This window comes from Thermobia domestica, chromosome 10 (assembly GCF_964235325.1).
Source record: "Thermobia domestica chromosome 10, izTheDome1.hap1.1, whole genome shotgun sequence".
Taxonomy (NCBI): Eukaryota; Metazoa; Arthropoda; class Insecta; order Zygentoma; family Lepismatidae; genus Thermobia; species Thermobia domestica.
In genome coordinates, this window is record NC_137463.1 from 85,379,219 (window position 1) to 85,400,756 (window position 21,538).

General features: G+C 35.8%; 1 protein-coding gene across 1 annotated transcript in view; it reads right to left on the bottom strand.

Moving 5' to 3' along the window:
- The window catches only part of LOC145662524 (aminopeptidase N-like), a 98,239-nt gene that overhangs the window by 50,033 nt on the left and 26,668 nt on the right, over positions 1-21,538 (bottom strand). The window contains exons 5-6 of the mRNA XM_081728184.1: positions 20,080-20,357; positions 12,522-12,703 (exon numbers count right to left, since the gene is read on the bottom strand). Coding sequence (XP_081584310.1) covers positions 12,522-12,703; positions 20,080-20,357 — 460 coding nt within the window. The remainder of the gene's footprint in view (positions 1-12,521; positions 12,704-20,079; positions 20,358-21,538) is intronic.

Genomic DNA, 21,538 nt, shown 5'->3' on the forward strand with positions numbered 1-21,538 from the left:
GAGGACCAATAGGATCAGCACTTCCAACCTGCGAAGAGTTGCCACTCCAGAGTTTTCAGCCCGTACCAGTAGACTGGGAATTCAACTTCACTAAGGATTCATTAAGCACTCATCAAAAATATTTGCTGAATATCTGTCAAGCGGTTTCTTCAGGAGAATGCCCCGTTGGGTTAGCTCACATGAAGCCTGGTAAAATTAATCAAGCCAGATGGCTAACTAGAGTTTTACGTTTGTACGTAGGAACAAAAGAACACACTAATGAACTTGAAACCATCGTCCAGTACATCATGATGGTCTACGCACCACTCTGGTTTGCTGTGATCCGTAATCTATCGTGTGCAGAAGGAGCTCGTCATTTGTGGCAACTTATCACGACTCTCGCCACATGGAAGCTAAATACAGGAAAATTCATCCAGTGATCCGTACAAATGTGTGGCACGGCCATCCTGAAAACCTATTTCTATTAATGTTGACTGACCAAGATGCTAAAGTACGAGAGCTTGGCTGAAGGCGAGTCCTAAAAGCAAGACAAACGACCCAACCTGGTGATCGCGTACTGGTACGAGAATTCGTCGTTCCTGAAATCAACTTAGAAGCGGCAAACTATGTTGATATGATTAATTGATCAGCATGCACGCTGATGGAGCAACCACTGACAAAACGCTTGAGCCTGCAGAAGCTAAGAGAAAATGTAAAGACGGCTCCAATGTCTGATGAATCTATTACATCCTTACCCTGTCACACTCGCGTTGTAGAAAGAATGGTGAAGTTGGTGACAAGCGGCATCAGCGGTATGTGGGCAAGAAGCATGACATATATTTGTCCTAGCAACACTACAGTCAAGAAAAAAACATACCAGAATTTAATACAAAAAAACAATTTGAGGTAAAATAGTAACGATATGAACTTGCACTGCCATATGCAACATTAGTATATAAGGGTGGGCGAAACTCGAACTGCAGCCACCTCCTCATGGTGAGTTCTGGGTTATTTTCATCATTAATGTTTGGAAATAAGCAAAGAGCTGCAGATGTAAAACAAAATCTTTCTTATCTAATTAACGATCCAGATGAATCACAAACAACGCAACTTAATTTTAAGAAATGAAAAAAGTAGGGACACAATTGTCCATATTTTAAGCCACTGGTGGCACCTGAATGACTTAACTCATCAAGCTGAAATTCTTTATACGTAAAATATAAACATTTTTCAGGAACAAAACCACATAGGATAACCATTTTTCATAAAAGTACATATTTTACATTTTTTTAAATAATATTTATTTTTTAACAAAATTTAAAAATTTTCGGCCGTTGGTGGCACCTAAAGATATTGACCAATCGACTTGCAATTTTTTAACGTTATATGGATCCAATTTCGCAAAAAAATATCACTAAGGGTAAGTTGATTTTAAAAAAAAGTGGAAATTCGATGCACCCTATTATACAGTCTATAATATAACGATAACTTTAGAAAATTGACTGTAGATACTTCTATTCCTTCAAAATGCAATAAAATATATTGATACAAGAAGATAAGTATATTTTCGGGGTCTTCTTGCAAAGAGTATATTAAAATTATATTTGAAGCCAATATACCATGTATGGGGTCTGCTAGTATACCTAATACAAGACGGAATTTATGGTGCTATCTCTCCCTTAAAAATAATGTTCCGTGCTTTTACTCTGATGTATGTTGATAGTGCAATTGTACGAGGCTAAGGAGAAAGTAATATCTCCAATTTGCTTTCTTTGATGTCAAGAAATACTTGAATGTCATGTCACGATAGTATCTGATGAAGTCAAAGAGTTAGTTGGTGAAACTGTCACATGTATTTAAATTTTAATGGAAATATGTTGTTTTGCTCAGCAAATAATTAGTGTGTAGGCCTATTGAATAAGAAAATTATTCCATAACATTTTGAAACTGTAATTGTTAAGGTCCAGGACGTATGGAAAGAAATTTGGTGACGAGTAACAACAGTATGTCAGAGCGGCTGAAGAATAGGGTGCATCGAATTTCCACTTTTTTTGAAATCAACTTACCCTTAGTGATATTTTTTTGCGAAATTGGATCCATATAACGTGTAAAAAATTGCAAGTCGATTGGTCAATATCTTTAGGTGCCACCAACGGCCGAAAATTTTTAAATTTTGTTAAAAAATAAATATTATTTAAAAAAATGTAAAATATGTACTTTTATGAAAAATGGTTATCCTATGTGGTTTTGTTCCTGAAAAATGTTTATATTTTACGTATAAAGAATTTCAGCTTGATGAGTTAAGTCATTCAGGTGCCACCAGTGGCTTAAAATATGGACAATTGTGTCCCTACTTTTTTCATTTCTTAAAATTAAGTTGCGTTGTTTGTGATTCATCTGGATCGTTAATTAGATAAGAAAGATTTTGTTTTACATCTGCAGCTCTTTGCTTATTTCCAAACATTAATGATGAAAATAACCCAGAACTCACCATGAGGAGGTGGCTGCAGTTCGAGTTTCGCCCACCCTTATATACTAATGTTGCATATGGCAGTGCAAGTTCATATCGTTACTATTTTACCTCAAATTGTTTTTTTGTATTAAATTCTGGTATGTTTTTTTCTTGACTGTAGTGTTGCTAGGACAAATATATGTCATGCTTCTTGCCCACATACCGCTGATGCCGCTTGTCACCAACTTCACCATTTTTTTCTACAACGCAAGTGTGACAGGGTAAGGATGTAATAGATTCATCAGACATTGGAGCCGTCTTTACATTTTCTCTTAGCTTCTGCAGGCTCAAGCGTTTTGTCAGTGGTTGCTCCATCAGCGTGCATGCTGATCAATTAATCATATCAACATAGTTTGCCGCTTCTAAGTTGATTTCAGGAACGACGAATTCTCGTACCAGTACGCGATCACCAGGTTGGGTCGTTTGTCTTGCTTTTAGGACTCGCCTTCAGCCAAGCTCTCGTACTTTAGCATCTTGGTCAGTCAACATTAATAGAAATAGGTTTTCAGGATGGCCGTGCCACACATTTGTACGGATCACTGGATGAATTTTCCTGTATTTAGCTTCCATGTGGCGAGAGTCGTGATAAGTTGCCACAAATGACGAGCTCCTTCTGCACACGATAGATTACGGATCACAGCAAACCAGAGTGGTGCGTAGACCATCATGATGTATTGGACGATGGTTTCAAGTTCATTAGTGTGTTCTTTTGTTCCTACGTACAAACGTAAAACTCTAGTTAGCCATCTGGCTTGATTAATTTTACCAGGCTTCATGTGAGCTAACCCAACGGAACATTCTCCTGAAGAAACCGCTTGACAGATATTCAGCAAATATTTTTGATGAGTGCTTAATGAATCCTTAGTGAAGTTGAATTCCCAGTCTACTGGTACGGGCTGAAAACTCTGGAGTGGCAACTCTTCGCAGGTTGGAAGTGCTGATCCTATTGGTCCTCTAAATGTATTTGGTCCAGTAGACTTGCCGTCTATGAATTCAATGAAATGTCGAAATGGGAGCTCATTCGTGTGTATCATACAGACGATTCTCTAAAGGGGTTTGTTCAGGAAGACTTCAATATGTGCCATCGCATCGTTCTTCTGACCAGTGTTGGTAGTAGTACCGTGGCAACCCAAAATAACCAGATCTGATAGGGGGATATTTTGATGAACAAAGAACTTTGTGATGACAACCCGTATGCTCTCTTCTCTTCCAGATAAAGTAGAGACGTGGCCGAGATAATTCGATCCTGGCTCTTGTAGCAGTACGTAGTGATCTTTTTTCATTATTCGGTGGTTGATGCCGTCTTTAGTCTCAAGGGTGAGAATCTGATTCTTTCTTCCGGCGAAGTATAACGCTTTTACTTAAGTCGATTCAAGTGATGCACTGTCCTCTTCAACGATGGCGTATCCTAATCATTTCTTCTCTCTCCGAATCTTGCTTTTGTCGATCGCCTTCTGCTTATGAACTGGAGTAACCAGTCCGATATCTACCAAAAGCGACGAAGCGATAATTGCTGCCTTGCGGTCTGATATATTACATCTATATACTGCATTGGAGAATGTCGGCAACCTAACTTTCATTTGTTTAGAAGGGCTAATCTTATTTCTTTTAAAGAAACTTGAAGTGGAATCTGACTCTTCTCCCGTTCATTTTGTAAAGGGACACTATCGTTTTGTCTTCCGGAACTACTAATTTCATTCGGCTTTGGTTGATTTTTCTAACCTCGATTTTTTTGCAATAAATGTTTAACACGTTTCTGTGTCTCCTTTCTATCAAGTCCTGCCATACCCATTTGTCGGGTGGTTCTCTGGTCAATTAAAAATGAAACCTCCAATTTAGGCACTTTCTTCTCTCTCGCACAAGTGCAAGCAACCGGGTCGATGCATTTACAAGAAGCGATATCAAACAAAGTTTTGCTGGCGAACTTCTGGAATTTTGCAACTTTGGAAGCAAAGGAAACGGGTTTGTCCTTGAACTTTTGCAGCTGACGGACGTTTTTGTGATATGTGTAATGTAAAATCAACGCTATAACCCGTTGCTCACTCAAAATAGCTGCACCGCTGATTGATGCATTTTCCCAAATTTGAATTACTTTTCTTGCCACTGAATGAGCTAGCACTTTAGCAGAGAGGTCCTTCTGAGATGCTCTATCCCATTTCGTGTTCTCTCTTTCCCACAATAATTGCTTAAGGATATCAGCGATTGTTGGAAGCTGACTAAAAATAAATTCCGCAGGAGATCCAATGACATTATGGACAAAGTTACTTACATTCAAACTTCTTTTTAGGTGACATCTTTACGGACACTTGATAGTTTATTCACCGAAACCAGTTTTGAACAGTTAGACACTTTTGTCAATGCAAGACCTCAAAAAACTTGTCGCACCATTGGAATGACGAACTGACACATTCAATGACTGGCGATAAGCACAAGTAGGACGCAATCCTTCAAAAACGCACACAAATGCACATGTATTTTCACTTAAACACAATCGGCAACGTAAACAGTTTCCACATCAAACACCAATTTTTCTATCTAGAAAGCAACGCAAAATTACTCCTAATCTCATCTGCAGACACACTAACAGTGAGTCACTTTTTTTCTTTTCTCTCGATGCTACTCCCACTTTTAATTTTGCGACAAACTCCCTTTTGGGCGACTTCATTCTATGCACTGCAGGTGTTTTATCGAAAGGAGTTTTATCTACAAAAATAATCATTTATTTTTTCGCGCTACGAACATAAGCTGGACAACCACTGGTATGTGTCTTGTTTGATAACATTCATTCTACTATAAAGTCTTTTTTTAACCTTGATTACCCCATTTCTTACCTAATTAGCTGTTTATAAGAGACGAAAACTCGATTTTTTTTTTCCAAAACACTGAATAAAATATCTTTTGGGGCCGTTTCGTCCAAATTTTAGTCTGGTGGCACCTGAAGGACTTGACCTATCAAGCTGAAATTTTTTCACGTAAAATGTGTACATTTCTGCCCAAAATAGCTACTAAGGATAAAATGTTTTCGTAAAAGTAAATATGTATAATTTATTTTTAAAAAAATATAATTTTTAACACATTTTTGAAACATTAGGCCCTTAGTGGCACCTAAAGAAATTAACTAATCGGCGTGCGATTTTCTATATGACATATAGAGACCATTTCGCAAAAAAATTTCACTAAGGGTAAGCTGATTTCAAATAAAGTGGAAATTCGATGCACCCTACTGAAGAAGCGTGAACGGAGAGTGACAATTGTTTACAAGGAGGATTGTGTGGACGTCAATACGAGAAACGTGGGACTCTTCGTGGTCGTACTGCAAACCACACGGTAGCGAAAATTGTTTTGCTTGAAAAACAACAAACTAGAATGCCACGTAATTCAACGGATAAATGAGATCGCAATCATATTGATGAACTGACTGTAGATAACCGGCGTATCGCACAGTAGCTTCCTATGAAGTGTGCTTCAACAAACACCGTGTGCGTAGGTTTTCTCAAAATTCGTTTCATCGCGTTTTCTTCATTTTACCATTTCGTTCCTTATCATCATTATCATCATCTACCTTAGCCTTGGTGCATAATAGTGGAATGTTAAACAAAAAATATATGAAGTATTATATATCATGAATATGAGTGCGGATGTTAATTGCAGATATGGGATATCGGATTTTTTTTGTCTATGGTGGGTGCCGCGAAAACTGAGCTGTGCATCGCCAGAAATTTTGGGGCTGTGCATCGCAGACAAAGTTACGTAACAGTCTTCTGGAACGTTTATGGTATAGTATGGATTTTCTGCCTAAGAGCACAACCATTTCTTCTGATCCCTACTGTGCGTAACACTCTTACACTATTGACACGATGGATTAGACAATTTCGTTAAGAAATAAAGTCTTTCATCCAGCACGATATTAGCATTGAGGCATTGACAACTAAGAAGTTTCATTGCCTTGGTTTCTCTGTCATATGTCTTTCGGCATACAGTCCAGATCTGACTCCATCGGAATTTAGTGTTTCTCCTATACTTAAGGAGCACCTGAAGAAATTTTATTTTGATTCTGATGATGCAGCAAAGCAGGAAGTCATGTTGTTCCATCGTTAAGATGAATATTATAGAAGTGGTATTATGTCCTTGGGAGAACACAAAAAATTTATTTTCAGAACCATTCACTTCCATTAATCATGTTTCTTCTTTAGGAAAAAGAATATAGCTGAGACACGTGAGACTAAAAATTTAATTTGAATTGGATTACAAAACTTGTCGCACACTGGCACAATTGTGTTGACCACCTGAAGTGTGTGTGGTGTGGAAAAATAATTATTGCACTTTATAGTAGAAGTTCTAGTAATGTATAGGGTAAATGTGCCAGTAGTCGGCCATTTAAGATTTTCAACTTTGTTAAAGTATAAAAAATTCATTTTTTACTAATAACTTTTACTGCATATGCCATTACAAAGAGCAGAGTTTAAATTTTACGTTTGTGTAGCTCACATAGGAAATCTTTTATAAATAATTACACAGGTAAAAGAAAATACCAGAAAGTCTAAAATAACCAGTAGTCAGCCTATGAAAACCAAAGGTCAGCCATTAGTTTAGCCAGTAGTCAGCCACACTATAGAATCGACTTTTTAAATGGAATTTAAGACTAATTCCCCAGTTATCAAATTAAGGGACAATTATATTGCACTCAGACTTCCTACAGAGAAAAACTACGTGGATAATGTACTGCGATATAGGAAAAAATGACTTCTTGTACTTACTATAAACTAAGAAAATGTGCCTCGGCCTAGATTGGCCTATTTAAAACTAATATATAGTCCTATTTATATTTACATTGATATTTATACTTAGCTATGACATTAATATGAAGTTTATTAAGCACATTCAGGACACACAAACAGTTATTTAGTAGCTTCTCCGTACGATAATTCACTGAGGCACGTGCATTTCAAGTGGCACCAGTGATCACAAAAATCACACCCCATAAATTTAAGTGTGTCGCCCTCAGTGTCACTTATGCCTTACACTTAACACGGCTTTCAACAACTTCTTGCATCTCGTTTTCCGAACTACTAGTGCTACTTGACTTGACAGTCTTTTCTTTCTGTTTGATTTTTTGCAGATTTTCATTTCTTCTTTTATTCTCTCCCTTTTTCGTTTTAGATGTTCCTCTTCTAGTTTTCTTTTCTTTACATTCTTTAACATCTGATAATTTCTCCATTCTTGGTAGGATATCGCACTTGGAACTCTTTCTCTGGGCACATTTTTGATAGTTTTCCTTTTGATTGGAGCTGGCAAGAAAAGATACTGATCAAAAGCAGATGATATGGAAATGTTTGACGAAGATTCTCTTTGAATTTCTTCTGAGATCATATGAAGTTATTTATGGCACTACCGATTGTAGAAACCGAAGCAGACCTTTCACCATGCGTCGTTTCAGCATAAGATGCCACAACGGATGTGTTGGTTTCCTGGTTTGAGTCAGACGTAACATCTATTTCTGACATCGCAGATGTATTTGTAAGCTCTAGAAGTCCAACTGCGGAAATCTGGTACGTTCTAGGACTAAGATTATCGAACATCTCACTAGGAAGTACTGATGTAGTAGATCGATCCTCTTTGGACAGAAGAATAGTTCTATCTGTGTTCATTAGTGTATTATACAGTATCTTTGGATACAGTATCCTCAACGCAACTGGTTGCAAAATCATCTGACTCTGAGTTTATTCCAGTAGAAGATGTCTTTGGACTGGTTGAAAGAAACGCTGAATTACGCGTTCTTAAACTGTTAGACATATTTTCCTCGCGGTCAGCAGTCCTTTTCATTTCTTGAAGAAGACTTTCAACATTATTTGCATTTTTAATGATGATTCGATTTCAAGTATTCAATAACTTTCACAGCTGCCAGGTAGTACTCTTTGGTTAAAGTGCTTGAAATGACTCTATGACTCTTTGGTTTCCGTTGTCTCTCTTCAAGATAGGCTAGCAGGCATCTGTGCTTGAATTTACTTATAAAAAGATAAACCGCGTTTTAATTAGGTTTTGATAGAAAACAAGTGGGTTACTATGAGAAAGTATAGCTAGGCTATGAGGTACTGAATGAGAAGCATGAGTTAGAATGTAAATATTTATGATTACTCTGTATTGTTTTGGCAATGAGGCAACTCGAGGAACGGAACAGATAATGATAATAATAATAATAATAATAATAATAATAATAATAATAATAATAATAATAATAATAATAATAATAATAATAATAATAATAGTAATAGTAATAGTAAAAGAGCAGTTGAACCTTGGAATTAAAAACGTGCGGAAACGCGACATTGTGCGGAGTAATATAAATTATCAAATCAATTAGATATTGATATCGCTGATTTCTTCATAGTTACTTTAGATAAGACCAACCTAGGCCCATGATCAAGGTAAAAAATACTCATTACCTGTCTTTTAAATTTTAGAGAGAGAATTCAGACCAGCCATAAATTCTTAATCTTTTGTTTCCTCAGTTTCAGGAAAATATAAGAATTCAAATGGCTGGTATTATAACTGTATTATGCTTGCATGATGCAATTAGTAACTTTATAATGGCTACTTTTTTCATTAAATCCTTAGGAAAGTCTTCTAGGTATTAGTTAAGTGTCTCCGTTGTAGAAATGTGCATTTAAATTGAATGAATGATAGGTAGCTGACTACTGGAGTATATGTATCCAGTAGTCGTCCGTTGAAAATAATGGGGGATGACCACTGGAAAATGAAGTCAAGGGTCATTTCCAGTAGTCAGCCCCTAATGGCTGACTATCGGAAAACGTTATCAAAAATGCAACCTGTAGTCAGCCCCCCTTATTTCTACGCAATATCTTGTTTTGTATCAAAAACCACGAATTTTTTAACAAACTGCATACATTCATTCATCGAAGAAAGCAATAACTCGTACTTTTTAACAATAATATAGTTTTAATTTAACTTTAAAGTAAAGCTTCTTCCTTATTTTTTTATTAACAAAATGCTCATTATGCTCACTTGCATCAGTAAACCTTAAATAATCATTTTTCTTTTCTGCTACGAGAAGTCACACCAGGCCAGAACAAATGAGGTTGACTACTGGAGCTCTGATTTAGGTTTTAGTTGACTATTTGTTTGATAACAGGTTACCGCATGCTTATTTAATTGCTTGTTACTGAAAAATGGCTGACTGCTAGAGACGGCTGACTTTAGGCACACTCACCCTATGCGTTTGTTTTATATTGATAATTTTAACCATTTCCATGCGCATTACTTTTCAGCATGCCCACGTACTATTCATGGTAATGTGTTAATATTTAAGAAGGATTCTGCTCCTGCACATGATTCCAATTCAACTCAGAGCATTTGATATATATATATATATATATATATATATATATATATATATATAGAGAGAGAGAGAGAGAGAGAGAGAGAGAGAGAGAGAGAGAGAGAGAGAGAGAGGGAGGGAGGGAGGGAGAGAGCGAGCGAGTGAGAGAGAGAGAGGGGGAACGGACCCAGGATTTCTTGAAAGGGGGTGCATCAATAACTACCACTCCATTTGATTTAAATTTTTAAGTTTTTAAATGCCTTTAGGCATCTTTGGTGTGAATGAGGAATATTACTTTGTTAAGTGAATCCTTTTCCTTCAACCTTCAGAAAATCGACTTAAGGTATTCCTTTTGCAAAACTAAGCTTTTTTTTAAGCCTCAAACGGACACATGACAGTAGAAAGTTTAGGAAAATGTTGCTTTTTCACTGCTAGGTTCTCATTTTAGATAGTGTATATTTACAGTGAAGGAGGTGCATGTGGTCCGGTGAACCCTCCCTTAATTCCGGCCCTGTATAACAAATTGCCACCTGGTAGCCTCAGCCTTAATCCTTTTCTCTTCCGTTGGAGGACAACTTTTATCTATACTATGAACTATATATCTCCCTCATTTCTCGAAATGTTTGTTCTTTATCAGATTTAAAGACAGAGAATTGACAAATGTTCTTTGCGTTCCGTGTTTTTGCCCGTCGAGCTATTTCCCCGTTGTGGCTTTTAATCATGAGCAATTTCTGCTGGTGGTTATTGCCTGAAAATCACGAGCCCTAGAGTCGATCCAACTCGTTGAATTCTGAATCGTGAACAAATGTATTAAAACTAATCAAATAGTTGTACAAACTCGAACAATTTTTTGAAATTGCTTTTCTTTCAACTACAACTGAAACAAAGCAACATACCTATATATATATATAACAGTGTATGTACGTTGTATATTATATTTTAGATAAAAACTGTACTGTTTAGATATCATATTTGAGCTCAGAATTACGCACAAATTTATTTGGAGGGGGTCCAAATTCAATATGAGGATATAGTAAAATTTGTAAAATCATCCCTAAAATTAGACTGTTTAAAAAGTGGAATTTCGTGGGGGGGGGGGGGAGTCCTGGCACCCAGGACCCAACCTTCCGTACGTCTTTGAGATGAGAGGAAATCAAATTTTATGGTTACTGTAATTTATTTTCTGTTGGTTAAATTCTATGGCATCCTTACCTTCTTTGTTCCTTTCTTTGAAAAGTGAATATCTTCAAACGTAACTTTTAATTTGCAATCTGTTTCCAAGCATCTTATATTCAAGGAAAGCTTTGCATGTTAAAGGAAATATGGTTTGTGTGGATCATAAACTGACAGATTATTTCATTGTTTATTTTACTCTACGTGTTTCGCGTTCTTCTATGGGTGTAAAAGTTCTCTTATTAAGTTTTAACTCATCTTTCAGCGTTTCATTCCAGTTTCATTGTTTTTTATTGTGCTGCCTGTGAATGACAGATGTTTGTATTGTTATTCTGTATAATTTTAATTCGTGTGAAATTTGAGCACATTGCGAACCAGATCTGACAAATATAGTTCCTAGAATTGTTCATAACAATGCTCAACCGAGATAAAAATTATTCAAATTCTGACTGTTATCGGAAAACTGTTAAGAAAACCAAATAATAATAATAATAATAATAATAATAATAATAATAATAATAATAATAATAATAATAATAATAATAATAATAATAATAATAATAATAATAATAAAAGTTTATAGCAGTTCTTTAGTGTTAAATTATAGTTCATATTCCGAATTTACCTTTTCAAATATGCTACTACATTAGTTTTACTTCATACCATTAACTCTGCTTTCCTATTACACAGAGAAAAATCCGTTCTCCGGACAGCGGTATATTGTACAAATATACGGTATCCTTTTGCTTACTATAGAAATCAGTACGGAGCATACGTTATCCGTATGCTACATAGGCACTACGCTTAGATGTTACATCATGCCGTTGCAGGATATCTGACATCTAGCAGTTTTCCGTATATCACATACATATACTTCTCTTACCTTCGTCAGCTATGTGTTATAATTTATACGTCCATTTGTATGAGAGATCCTGAGCGTCTACATTGTTTCAAACAGAAAGTACGTATAGATGGAACACTTATACAAAAAGTATTATAAAGCATGCGTTTTGAGTTATACGTCTGCTGTACGTTAAGTCCAAAAACTACAGGAATTACGCATGTAACCTATATTTTTACGTACGCCACCTACAGTTTTTTTCTCAGTGTACTAGCGCAAAAATATACATTCAGTAAAGATAGAAAAGAAGTATATTAGAAACTGTAATTATCTCATTCTTTCGTGATTAATTTGGTAAAGGGACCCAGTCCCTGTGATTGAACTTGGCCACGACCAATCCTTTTTCGGGCAGAAGCCAAGACAATATTGTTCTTTCGTGCTAAAACTACGAAATTCACAAACGGAAAAATCAGCAAGTCGGGCAAAAACCACGGAGTCGTTTCCTCATATTTCCCCACTATCTCTGTAGGCATTTTTGAAGTTAAAACAGTTAACTGATGATTCAGTTGTATTAATGAAACTTGAATGAAATTTGACGTCAGGAAGGGAGAATAAATTCATGTATACACAAAAGGTTCGAAACAATAATATTTAATTTTACTATATACGAAGATACTTACTTGAATTCTTGAAAAGGCGTCTCCTTCAACTCTTCAAATTTCGTTGTTAACTTCTCACTTACACTTTTGTTACCATAATCTGCACGTATATATGGTATGAGAGCACGTAACTTTTTAGCTGTAGAAGGTGCTTCTTCAATAGTATATTTCTCCACTTCTGTTCCAAGATTTAATACATACCGCTGGCAATGTAAGTATATTAATACTAAGTCAGCAAGAGGTTGCACACAAGACACATTTATTGGTGGTGATACACTTCATTAACACAGTGTGGCAATTAGAAAATGAAGGTAAGTCTTTGAAACACAAACGAATAACAAGTTTAATCAACTTACCTCGGTTTATTCAAGATAGGAGCCTGATTTGTTTCTACACAGCTGTGCACTATCAAGTAAGTCATAGACTTCTGAAAGTCCTAGATTATAATGGTGTTTAAGGTCATCGTCACTACTTTCTGGATGGTGGAAGCATTGTTAGAAAAGTGGCCCTTGTGTGGTGGTTTTGATTTTTAGTAAAAGTAGAGTAATCACAGTAAAAAGTGAGATCTAGCGAGTATGCGGTGTATAGTATAAAACTTTTTCTGGACCAAAATCTAACAAACAATTATTTTTTCGAGTTTCTGCTACTTTGTTAAGGAATGGGGCATCCGTTCCTTTAAGTCCTTCATTATTATTTGACAAACGTCTCCTTATGCATCCCCATGTGTTGTGTTTTACACTAAGATTTACGTTTTGTTCATTCATAATGATATCTTGAGCTTTATTAGTCATTTCAGTTGTTGTGATAGACCTGCTTGAACCTGAGTGCTCATCCTCTTCTACATACTGAAGCTCTTTTACTGAAACTTTTATGACATTCAAAAGCATGAAACAAGAATGACGATTGTCGTCATAGAAATCTTTCAACTTACCCTAATCGCGCACATTTACTATTCGTGTCATTGTTAAAACTGTGACGAGGTACCACAACACAGTCTATTATTAGTTGTATCACGCGCTACACAGACGATCAACTAAGCTGAAATTTTCGTGTGTTCCTGTTTCGCAGAAAGGGGTTCAAACTGGTTTTTCGCGCACAGCATTGCCATGCTTCGAAGAACAGAAAAATAATCCAATGCGTATATTCCTGTTTAGCAAAATTAGAGATTTTATTTATTTTTTTACATAAGTTTGTGGAAAGCCTGTACTGCATCACAAGTGCGCTGATATATGTGTTACATGTTGAGAAATTGATTCCAGCGTAATATTGTAATCACTGGAAATGAATTTTTGTAAAGTGAAATAAACAGAAAGATCGTGATGGATGGAACATTTAAAATTTGTCCACGTCTATTTTCATAGTTAAATACATTGCACGGAAAGTATGTCGGGTATTTTTTTTTTTTAATTCTCTTCCGCTTATTGCAAAGCAGAAGTCTGTTATTGTACACATCCATGCTTCAGCAAATCAAGAAAAAAATCTGAAGATTGTTCCTTCCAGTTTTGTGTGCAGGAATTTACGACTGACTTTGAACAAGCGGCAATAAACGCTAGAAGGGAAGCATTCCAGCAAGCGACATTACGCATTTGTTTTTTCATTTTACCCGCAATCTATATGGAAAAAATACAAGATATTGGATTGGCTCCACTTACAAGGCTGATAATGAAATGAGGTAATAGGTTGGGAGAACTTCCACTCGTTCCCCTTGAAGACATCAAGACGATGCACCCGACATCCCGGAGGCGCAGGGTTTCCTATAATACTTGGCGAACACCTATGTTGAACTGAATGCAACATTTTACCCTAAGTACAGCAATATTTGAAAGTTCACTTTATTATTGGATTGCTATTTGACTCCTTACGTTGTACTAATTCTATTTTTATTAATGTTTCAGTGCAATAAGAAACAAATTTCATAACACTGAAAAAAGCACGGACAATGCCGAGGTTTAGCATTTCAAGTTTAATATGCAGTAGACGTAAATCATCCCTATATACAGGGTGTTTCAAAACAAAACTCATAACGTTTGAGTTATGATTCCAGACACCAAGATAAGACAAAAACTATAGACCACTTGGGTGCACAAATGCTTCCTTTCGGAGTTATAGGCTGCCGAAAACATGAAAATATGGAATTTAAAGGTCCATAGCCCCAAAACTATGGGACCTACAATCGGATCAAAACTTCCCTTTGCAACCAATATGAGCCCTATCAAAAAAAATCCATGTTTCAGAATTCTAAGGTACTTACGCAAGAATTTTTATGGAGGGAGTTGTACTACGGGTATATGATTTGAAGTAGTCACCTACTACATCTATAAAAATTGTTGCGGAAGTACCATAGGGTTCTGAAACTTGGATATTTGTGTAGCGCACATATTAATTCCTAAGTGAAGTCTTATCCCGGCTACGGTAGGTCCCATAGCTTTGTAGCTACGGACCTGTAAACTTGATTTTTTCATGTTTTCGGCTGCCTATAACTCCGAAAGGAAGCATTTGTGCACCCAGGTTGCTCTATACTTTTTGTCTTATCTTGGTGTCAGGAATCACCTCCCAAACGTTGTCGGTGTTGTTTTGAAATACCCTCTATTCATTCTACTATTGAAGCAAGAACTTTTGAAGAATGCGGCTTCTGGAAGCAAACAATAATTATTAAACTTTGCGGAGAAGATTGTGGGGGCGTTTAGACAGTCGTATTCGGGTTCTTAAGAGTAGGTTTATGTATGCCGAGGTTGGCCTTATTCCGTACTTTAATGTAGTATCTCATCGCATTCATTTGGATAGTTCAAACTATAATCCAATGAAAATAAGGTGATATTACGAGTTGTAGATGTATACTAAATTTATTATCGTCCCATTATTGTTCAATGCAAATTATGATTTTTGTTATTTATATGTCTGTGCGTTTGTAATTTGTTCTTGTTTCAATAAATCGCGATTGCTCTTGTGTGACAAGGCTCTATTGCGAACCGCACTTCTCTAGATTTATGTTGGTGTTTTGTTATTTTCGCCGAATATTTCTAATATATAGTTGCTACCAAAACTTCTGATGCAATTCTGCAAAACCGGAATGGGTAAAGTAAACTTGGCAACATTGTACACAGATAATGCTTTCTGCGAAATAGGAAGTAACCGAAATTTTTACGTGTGTTTCCAAGAATAGGCGATAGATTCTGCATTATGGTTCATTGGAAAACTGAGTTCGAAGAAAGAAAGATATACTCGTTTTCTAATTGCCTTACTGTGCATTACGTATTACAGTACTCTTCATGGAGGAAATATGTGTTGTTTTAAAATATACTAAGAATAACACATGAGCTATACGCTCGTATATAATTTGGAATAAATCTATAAACCCTATGTAGAACTTCCGTTTTATATAGTATTCTTATAACGTTACTGCATTATGTAGTTTCGAAAATATTTTGTTATATTCTATTATTTAGGTTAGAATTACTTTTTTGTTATCATTGATTTATTAATCAAACCACTTTGGTAAATGTTTAGCATGTTCCCAAACTGAGTTTTTTCTAATCTTGTTTTGGGGGAAAACACAATTTCAAAAACTGTTCGCTTTCCTTTCTTTCCAGTAGACCCTAAATTTTTGAAAACGAAAATGAAATAAGTTTTGGTTTAAATTTGCGTTGATAAAAAAAAAAAAAAAAAAAAAAGGCTGTCGTAGACATCTAGATGTATTCGTAGCTTAGTCGAAGCTATTTGCTTTGCAGTATCGATGGTTTATGTGGAAAATAAACTAATTAAATTTTGAAGCTATAATTCAGTAGGATAGGTAAATTGTTGCTGAAAATCTATTACTAGTGTGTATACTATATCATATCTAGGTAACATTTACCTTAGCTAATTATTCGCGTTCCTGATGTAACTCGAATGTACCTGTTTTAATAGATACATGGTATAGGTTGTAATTTTAAAATTTTGACTCTATAGAACGGGATATAACAAATTATGTTGTAAAACCAAATTATCACTTGACAGAAATCATCAAATGGTACAGTCACTCTAGAATATATATGTATTCCAACGATATTCGATTCACTTTATTTTGTTTTGGACAAATAAATTCCTGAAATCTCTTGTAAACAAATGTTGTTTTAAAAGCACATAATTCACCACTGCAAACTTTTCTTATCTACTACCAAAGACATATTTGATATAGGCAAACAAACCACTTTTGGCTTATATTTAATAAATAAATATTTCAATAACAGCCTTATAATGCGGCATAAGTCATTTCTCCTATAAAAACGTCACCTGGGATAGTCTACTCTTGGGGATGAGCATTTATGGACTACTTTTTCAGAAACATCTAAGATTTGTTCATATGTGATAAACATGTAATTTATTAATAAAAGTGCAATATTGCGAAAGTAGTTTCTCGTTCAAAGATCCACAATGGATAGTTTAGAAGAATGTCCTGAGCTGTCGAATCCCAAATCTATTTGTCTTTGTTCTGCATTCATGACTAGGTCGCTCCTCCTAACGAGTATTGGCATACTTACATTTGCAGTGACGACATTCAAGCGTTCGACGGATTGGAAATAATGTTATAACAAGCTTTTAATATGGCATAGTACATGCAATTCCAAGGAAAAATACAAAAAGGTTAGTTTCGTCTTGAAGATAATTTTTCGGAATTTTCTAGAAACGCCAATTACAATGTTGTTCATGTTTTAGAAATACATGCTAGAAATAATTGCAACATGACTTGATTTAATTTAATGAATGGCAGTGAGAAAGAATAGTTTGGATCTCCGGGTTGGGACTACTCCGGAAAGAATCATCAGAGGAGAAAATAATAACGTTCATGGAAACCGGAATATACGAACTCTACGACGTGAGTAAACATGAAAATTAAAAAGTGGAAATGGATAAATGTAAAGAGGACATAGTGGGCTTGGGTGAAGTAAGATGGACAGGAAAAGATGAGATAGTACAAACTATTCTATTCGGGTGGCATTAAGACCAAGAATAGTGTCGTGATAGGAATGAAGAACAAAATAGCAAGAAGTAAAACCAAAATGGGATGCTGCAGTGACCGCTTGATGTTTGTAAAACTAGGTACAAAACCAGTGGATATTCTGATATTACAAGTATATATGCCAACAACCGACCATGATAACAATGAAGTAGAAATAATATATGATGAGATTAGTGACATATTGCATCAGGAGTGAAAGGCAAGGTCAGCGCCATGTAACTGGAGACTTCGACAGCATAGTAGGAGAAGGAGTTGTAGGATAAGGTAGTGGGACAATTTAAACTAAGCAGAAGAAACGAACAGGGTCAAATTTTTATCGATTTCTGTACACAACATGATATGGTGGTAATGAACACATGGTTTAGAAAAGATAAACCCAGTTGTACTCATGGAAAAGTAAAGGAGATATGAAACGCTACCAAATCGATTACGTTCTTGTGAAGCAACGTTTCAGGAATAGTGTGAGAGGTGAAGACACTACGGGAGCAGACATTGATTTGAATTACAATCTCCTATGGCAAAAGTGCAAACCTGGTTAAAGCCGATAGAAAAATGGTAGGAGAAATCGAAAATGGAACTTAGAGCGACCAAGAAGTATCGATAGTAATGTAAAAGAAAAGATTGAAGAAAATCTGTGCAATGGGCAATATGGTCTGCAATGTCGAAACTAGTTTCGAAAAAGTAAAGCAGATTCTACTTGACATACTCCAAAATAACATTGGCAGGATGGAATGAGCAGCAAAAATTACTCTTGATAATTGAAGCAATACTTAAGAAGATGGAGAAATGCAGAAGGACGAAAAACACGGACATCAAATACAGAAGGCTGAATAATGAATTGAAAAGAGAACGGACGAAGCCAAAGAACAGTACATGGGACAGATATGTGAAGATATAACGGAACTTTAACGGCGCATCAGATATGATCTAATATATCAGAAAGCATAAGAATTAGGAGCGAAAGCTAACAAAGGTATACGAACGTTTGGAATCGAAGATCAACAAGGTCAAGGTCATATTGACCTCCAAAGAATCCTCAGAATTTGGGAGGAACACACACAAGACCTGTATGATCAGAACTGCCGCAAAGATATTGCGACCGAAGCAGAGGAAGAGGTGGATGATGAGGAGAAAGAATGCAGTTTATTGAAAAGCGAATTAATACAAGCAATCCGCGACATGCGAAGGAGAAAGGCCACTGAAGACGACGACAAACCAGCAGATTTGCACAATAGATTAAAAGACAATGCAATGAAAATACTGATTTCACTTATTACACAAGATTTACCTGAGGGGAAAATGGCCAAAGAATTTTCTTAATGCTACAATGATTCCATTGCTCAAGAAAAAAGCAAGCAAAGAAGTGTAGCAAACACAGAAGCATTAGCCTTATTTCTTACACTGGAAAGATTATTGCACTCATACTGAACAGGCGGCTGGAAAGTAAGATAGAAGAGATGTTAGAAGGTGATCAATTTGAATTCCAGAAAGTAAAATGTACCAGAGGTGCTATTGGGTTGATGGAAATTGTATTCGAACCAGTTCGTGATTTAAAGGAGGAGTTGTGCTTACGTTTCATTGGCTTGCAAAAAGCTTTGGACCGGGTCAATTGGACGAAACTTCTGAAAACACTTAAGAAACCGGGGTCAACTGGAGAGACTGACGACTCATTCGAAAACTGTAGATAGGACAAAAAGTGAAGTTGCTCTTGAATGAAGGAAAAACCAATAGTGTGGAGATTATAGAAGAGTCAGACAAGGATGTACTCTACCGTCACAACTATTCAACATTTACAGTGAATGAAGGAAGTATTAGTGGAAATTGAGGATTTCAAGATTGGAGAGCAAATCATTAACAAGATCAGGTGTGCAGATGGTACGATTATTATAGCTAGAACCGAAGAAGGACTACAGGAGATGATTGACAAAGTAATTGACTCTGAGAAACTATATGGAATGGAAATCAACATCAAAAAGTCGAAAATCATGAGAATATCCTTTGGAAACGCACCCTTATGGGTCAGAGTAGAATAAAAGATAACTTGAAGAGGTCGATTGTTTCAATTATCTGGGAAGTATTTTGACGATAAACGCTTACTGAACCAAAGAGATCAGGTCAAAAATAGTCATAGCCAAAGAAGTATTTAACAAAAGAAGATCACTCTTAACTAGCATGCTTAATGTTGGACTTAGCAAGAAGCTTGTTAAGTGCTATATATGGACGTATATTACGTTGTATGGTTCAGAGACTCGGACATTGCGGAAGTTAGAAAAGAAATATTTAGAGAGTTTTGAAATAAGGTGTTGGAGGAAAGTGGAGAAGATAAAATAGACAGAGAGAGAGCAACAAATGAAGATGTTTGAAAACGGATATGAGAGAAAGTGACAATTCCAGCCAGCATCATTCGTAGGAAGGCTAATTAGCTGACTTGATTTGAGTTTAACGTCCCGTTCATTAGTCCCAGGACCTGCTGAAAGGCAGAATACTTAATAATAATAATAATAATAATAATAATAATAATAATAATAATAATAATAATAATAATAATAGGAGACCGAAACATACAAAAATGTAACTTACTCTTAATTTAGGCCAAGCAGTCGTTCCATCGATAAGTCTACTAAAATGTTCAAGAATTATATGCGCTTGGTCCCATAGTTCTTCGCTCCTGTCTCTTGGTAAAAAGCGTACTAGTCTTAGTGGAATAGCATATGATATTTCATTTGCTTTGGCTAGCTTTCCAGATTGTACGATCAGCTGAGCTCGTGTCTTTGAAGGAATATTCTCAAGATTATCACTGTTCAAATATCTAGAAATCATAGCCCAATTGTCCTCATCGTAGTTCACGTAGTAGAAAGCTGAAAATAAAGAATTTAGAGATAAATTTATTAATGAGAATTGTATGAGAACTGTTATTTATTATTTAGTTATTATACTGTCTTACAAGATTAAGTTGCGCGGGAAATAGGCTATTAAGTTTTAGTATGTTCTCATTAGTTAAAGCACAAGACATTGACGAATGATTAGTGATATGCGATACTTATCTTTATTAAAGTGAATTATTTACTTATTTTATGAGAGTAACATGAACCTTAAATGCACTGTACAAGTAATTTCCCAGAACGTCTTCAATTGCCAGTTATTCTACTGTAAATATTTCGACAGTTTTTAGAACCTTTTTTTAACGGAGTGGGAGAATAGAAGAAGAGTTATAGGAAATACCGTAAACGTTTACAGTAAATATCTGGTAATTGCAGACATCACAAAAGCCAATTTTTATCTTCTTCTTGGGGCAATTTTATGCTTGGAGTCGTTATTCTTGTAAAAATAACCTTTCTGTTCGGTTGGATGGTTCAACAGAGGTTTAACATGCCGTTCAGAAACAAAGCTTATAAGACGTGGACTTACATCTTAACTTGGGATCCGAATCACATGAACTCCGTTGGGAATCGAACCTGTATTCCAGCACCTAAGATGCGTACACGAAACATACAGTGTGTCACAAAAGTTCCCTGTTATAGGGTAATTCTGTTATTATCAGAGTTACAATAAAATGTAAGAGGTGAAACCGTCTCCAAATTTGTTTTCAATTTAAAGTGAAGATTATTTTTAAAAATCGGACTAGCCGTAAGGACTGTACGCTCTTTATGCCCCTAGTGTTAAATAAAAATGGAACATTGTCTTTTACCGGGAGGTGGATAAAGTTTGTAACAGTATGGTAAATGGGATCATGTGTGAAATGGGGCTGGCCATCGATACGTTAGCGTAAAAGACAATAACTTCATTCACTAATGTTGTGGGTCCAGGTAAACGGCAACGTTGTATTTTCATTTAATATTGTCCGCATAAAGAGCGTGCAGCCCAAACATCTTGTCCGATTAAAAACCATTTTTTACTTCAGATTGATAACATTATATTTGAAGACGGTTTCCCCTCCTATATTTTGTTGTAACTTTGATAATAACAGAGTTACTCTATGTCAATTAACTTTTGAGACACACGGTATACCCATGAAGTGGGTCATCTTTCTACTTAAAAT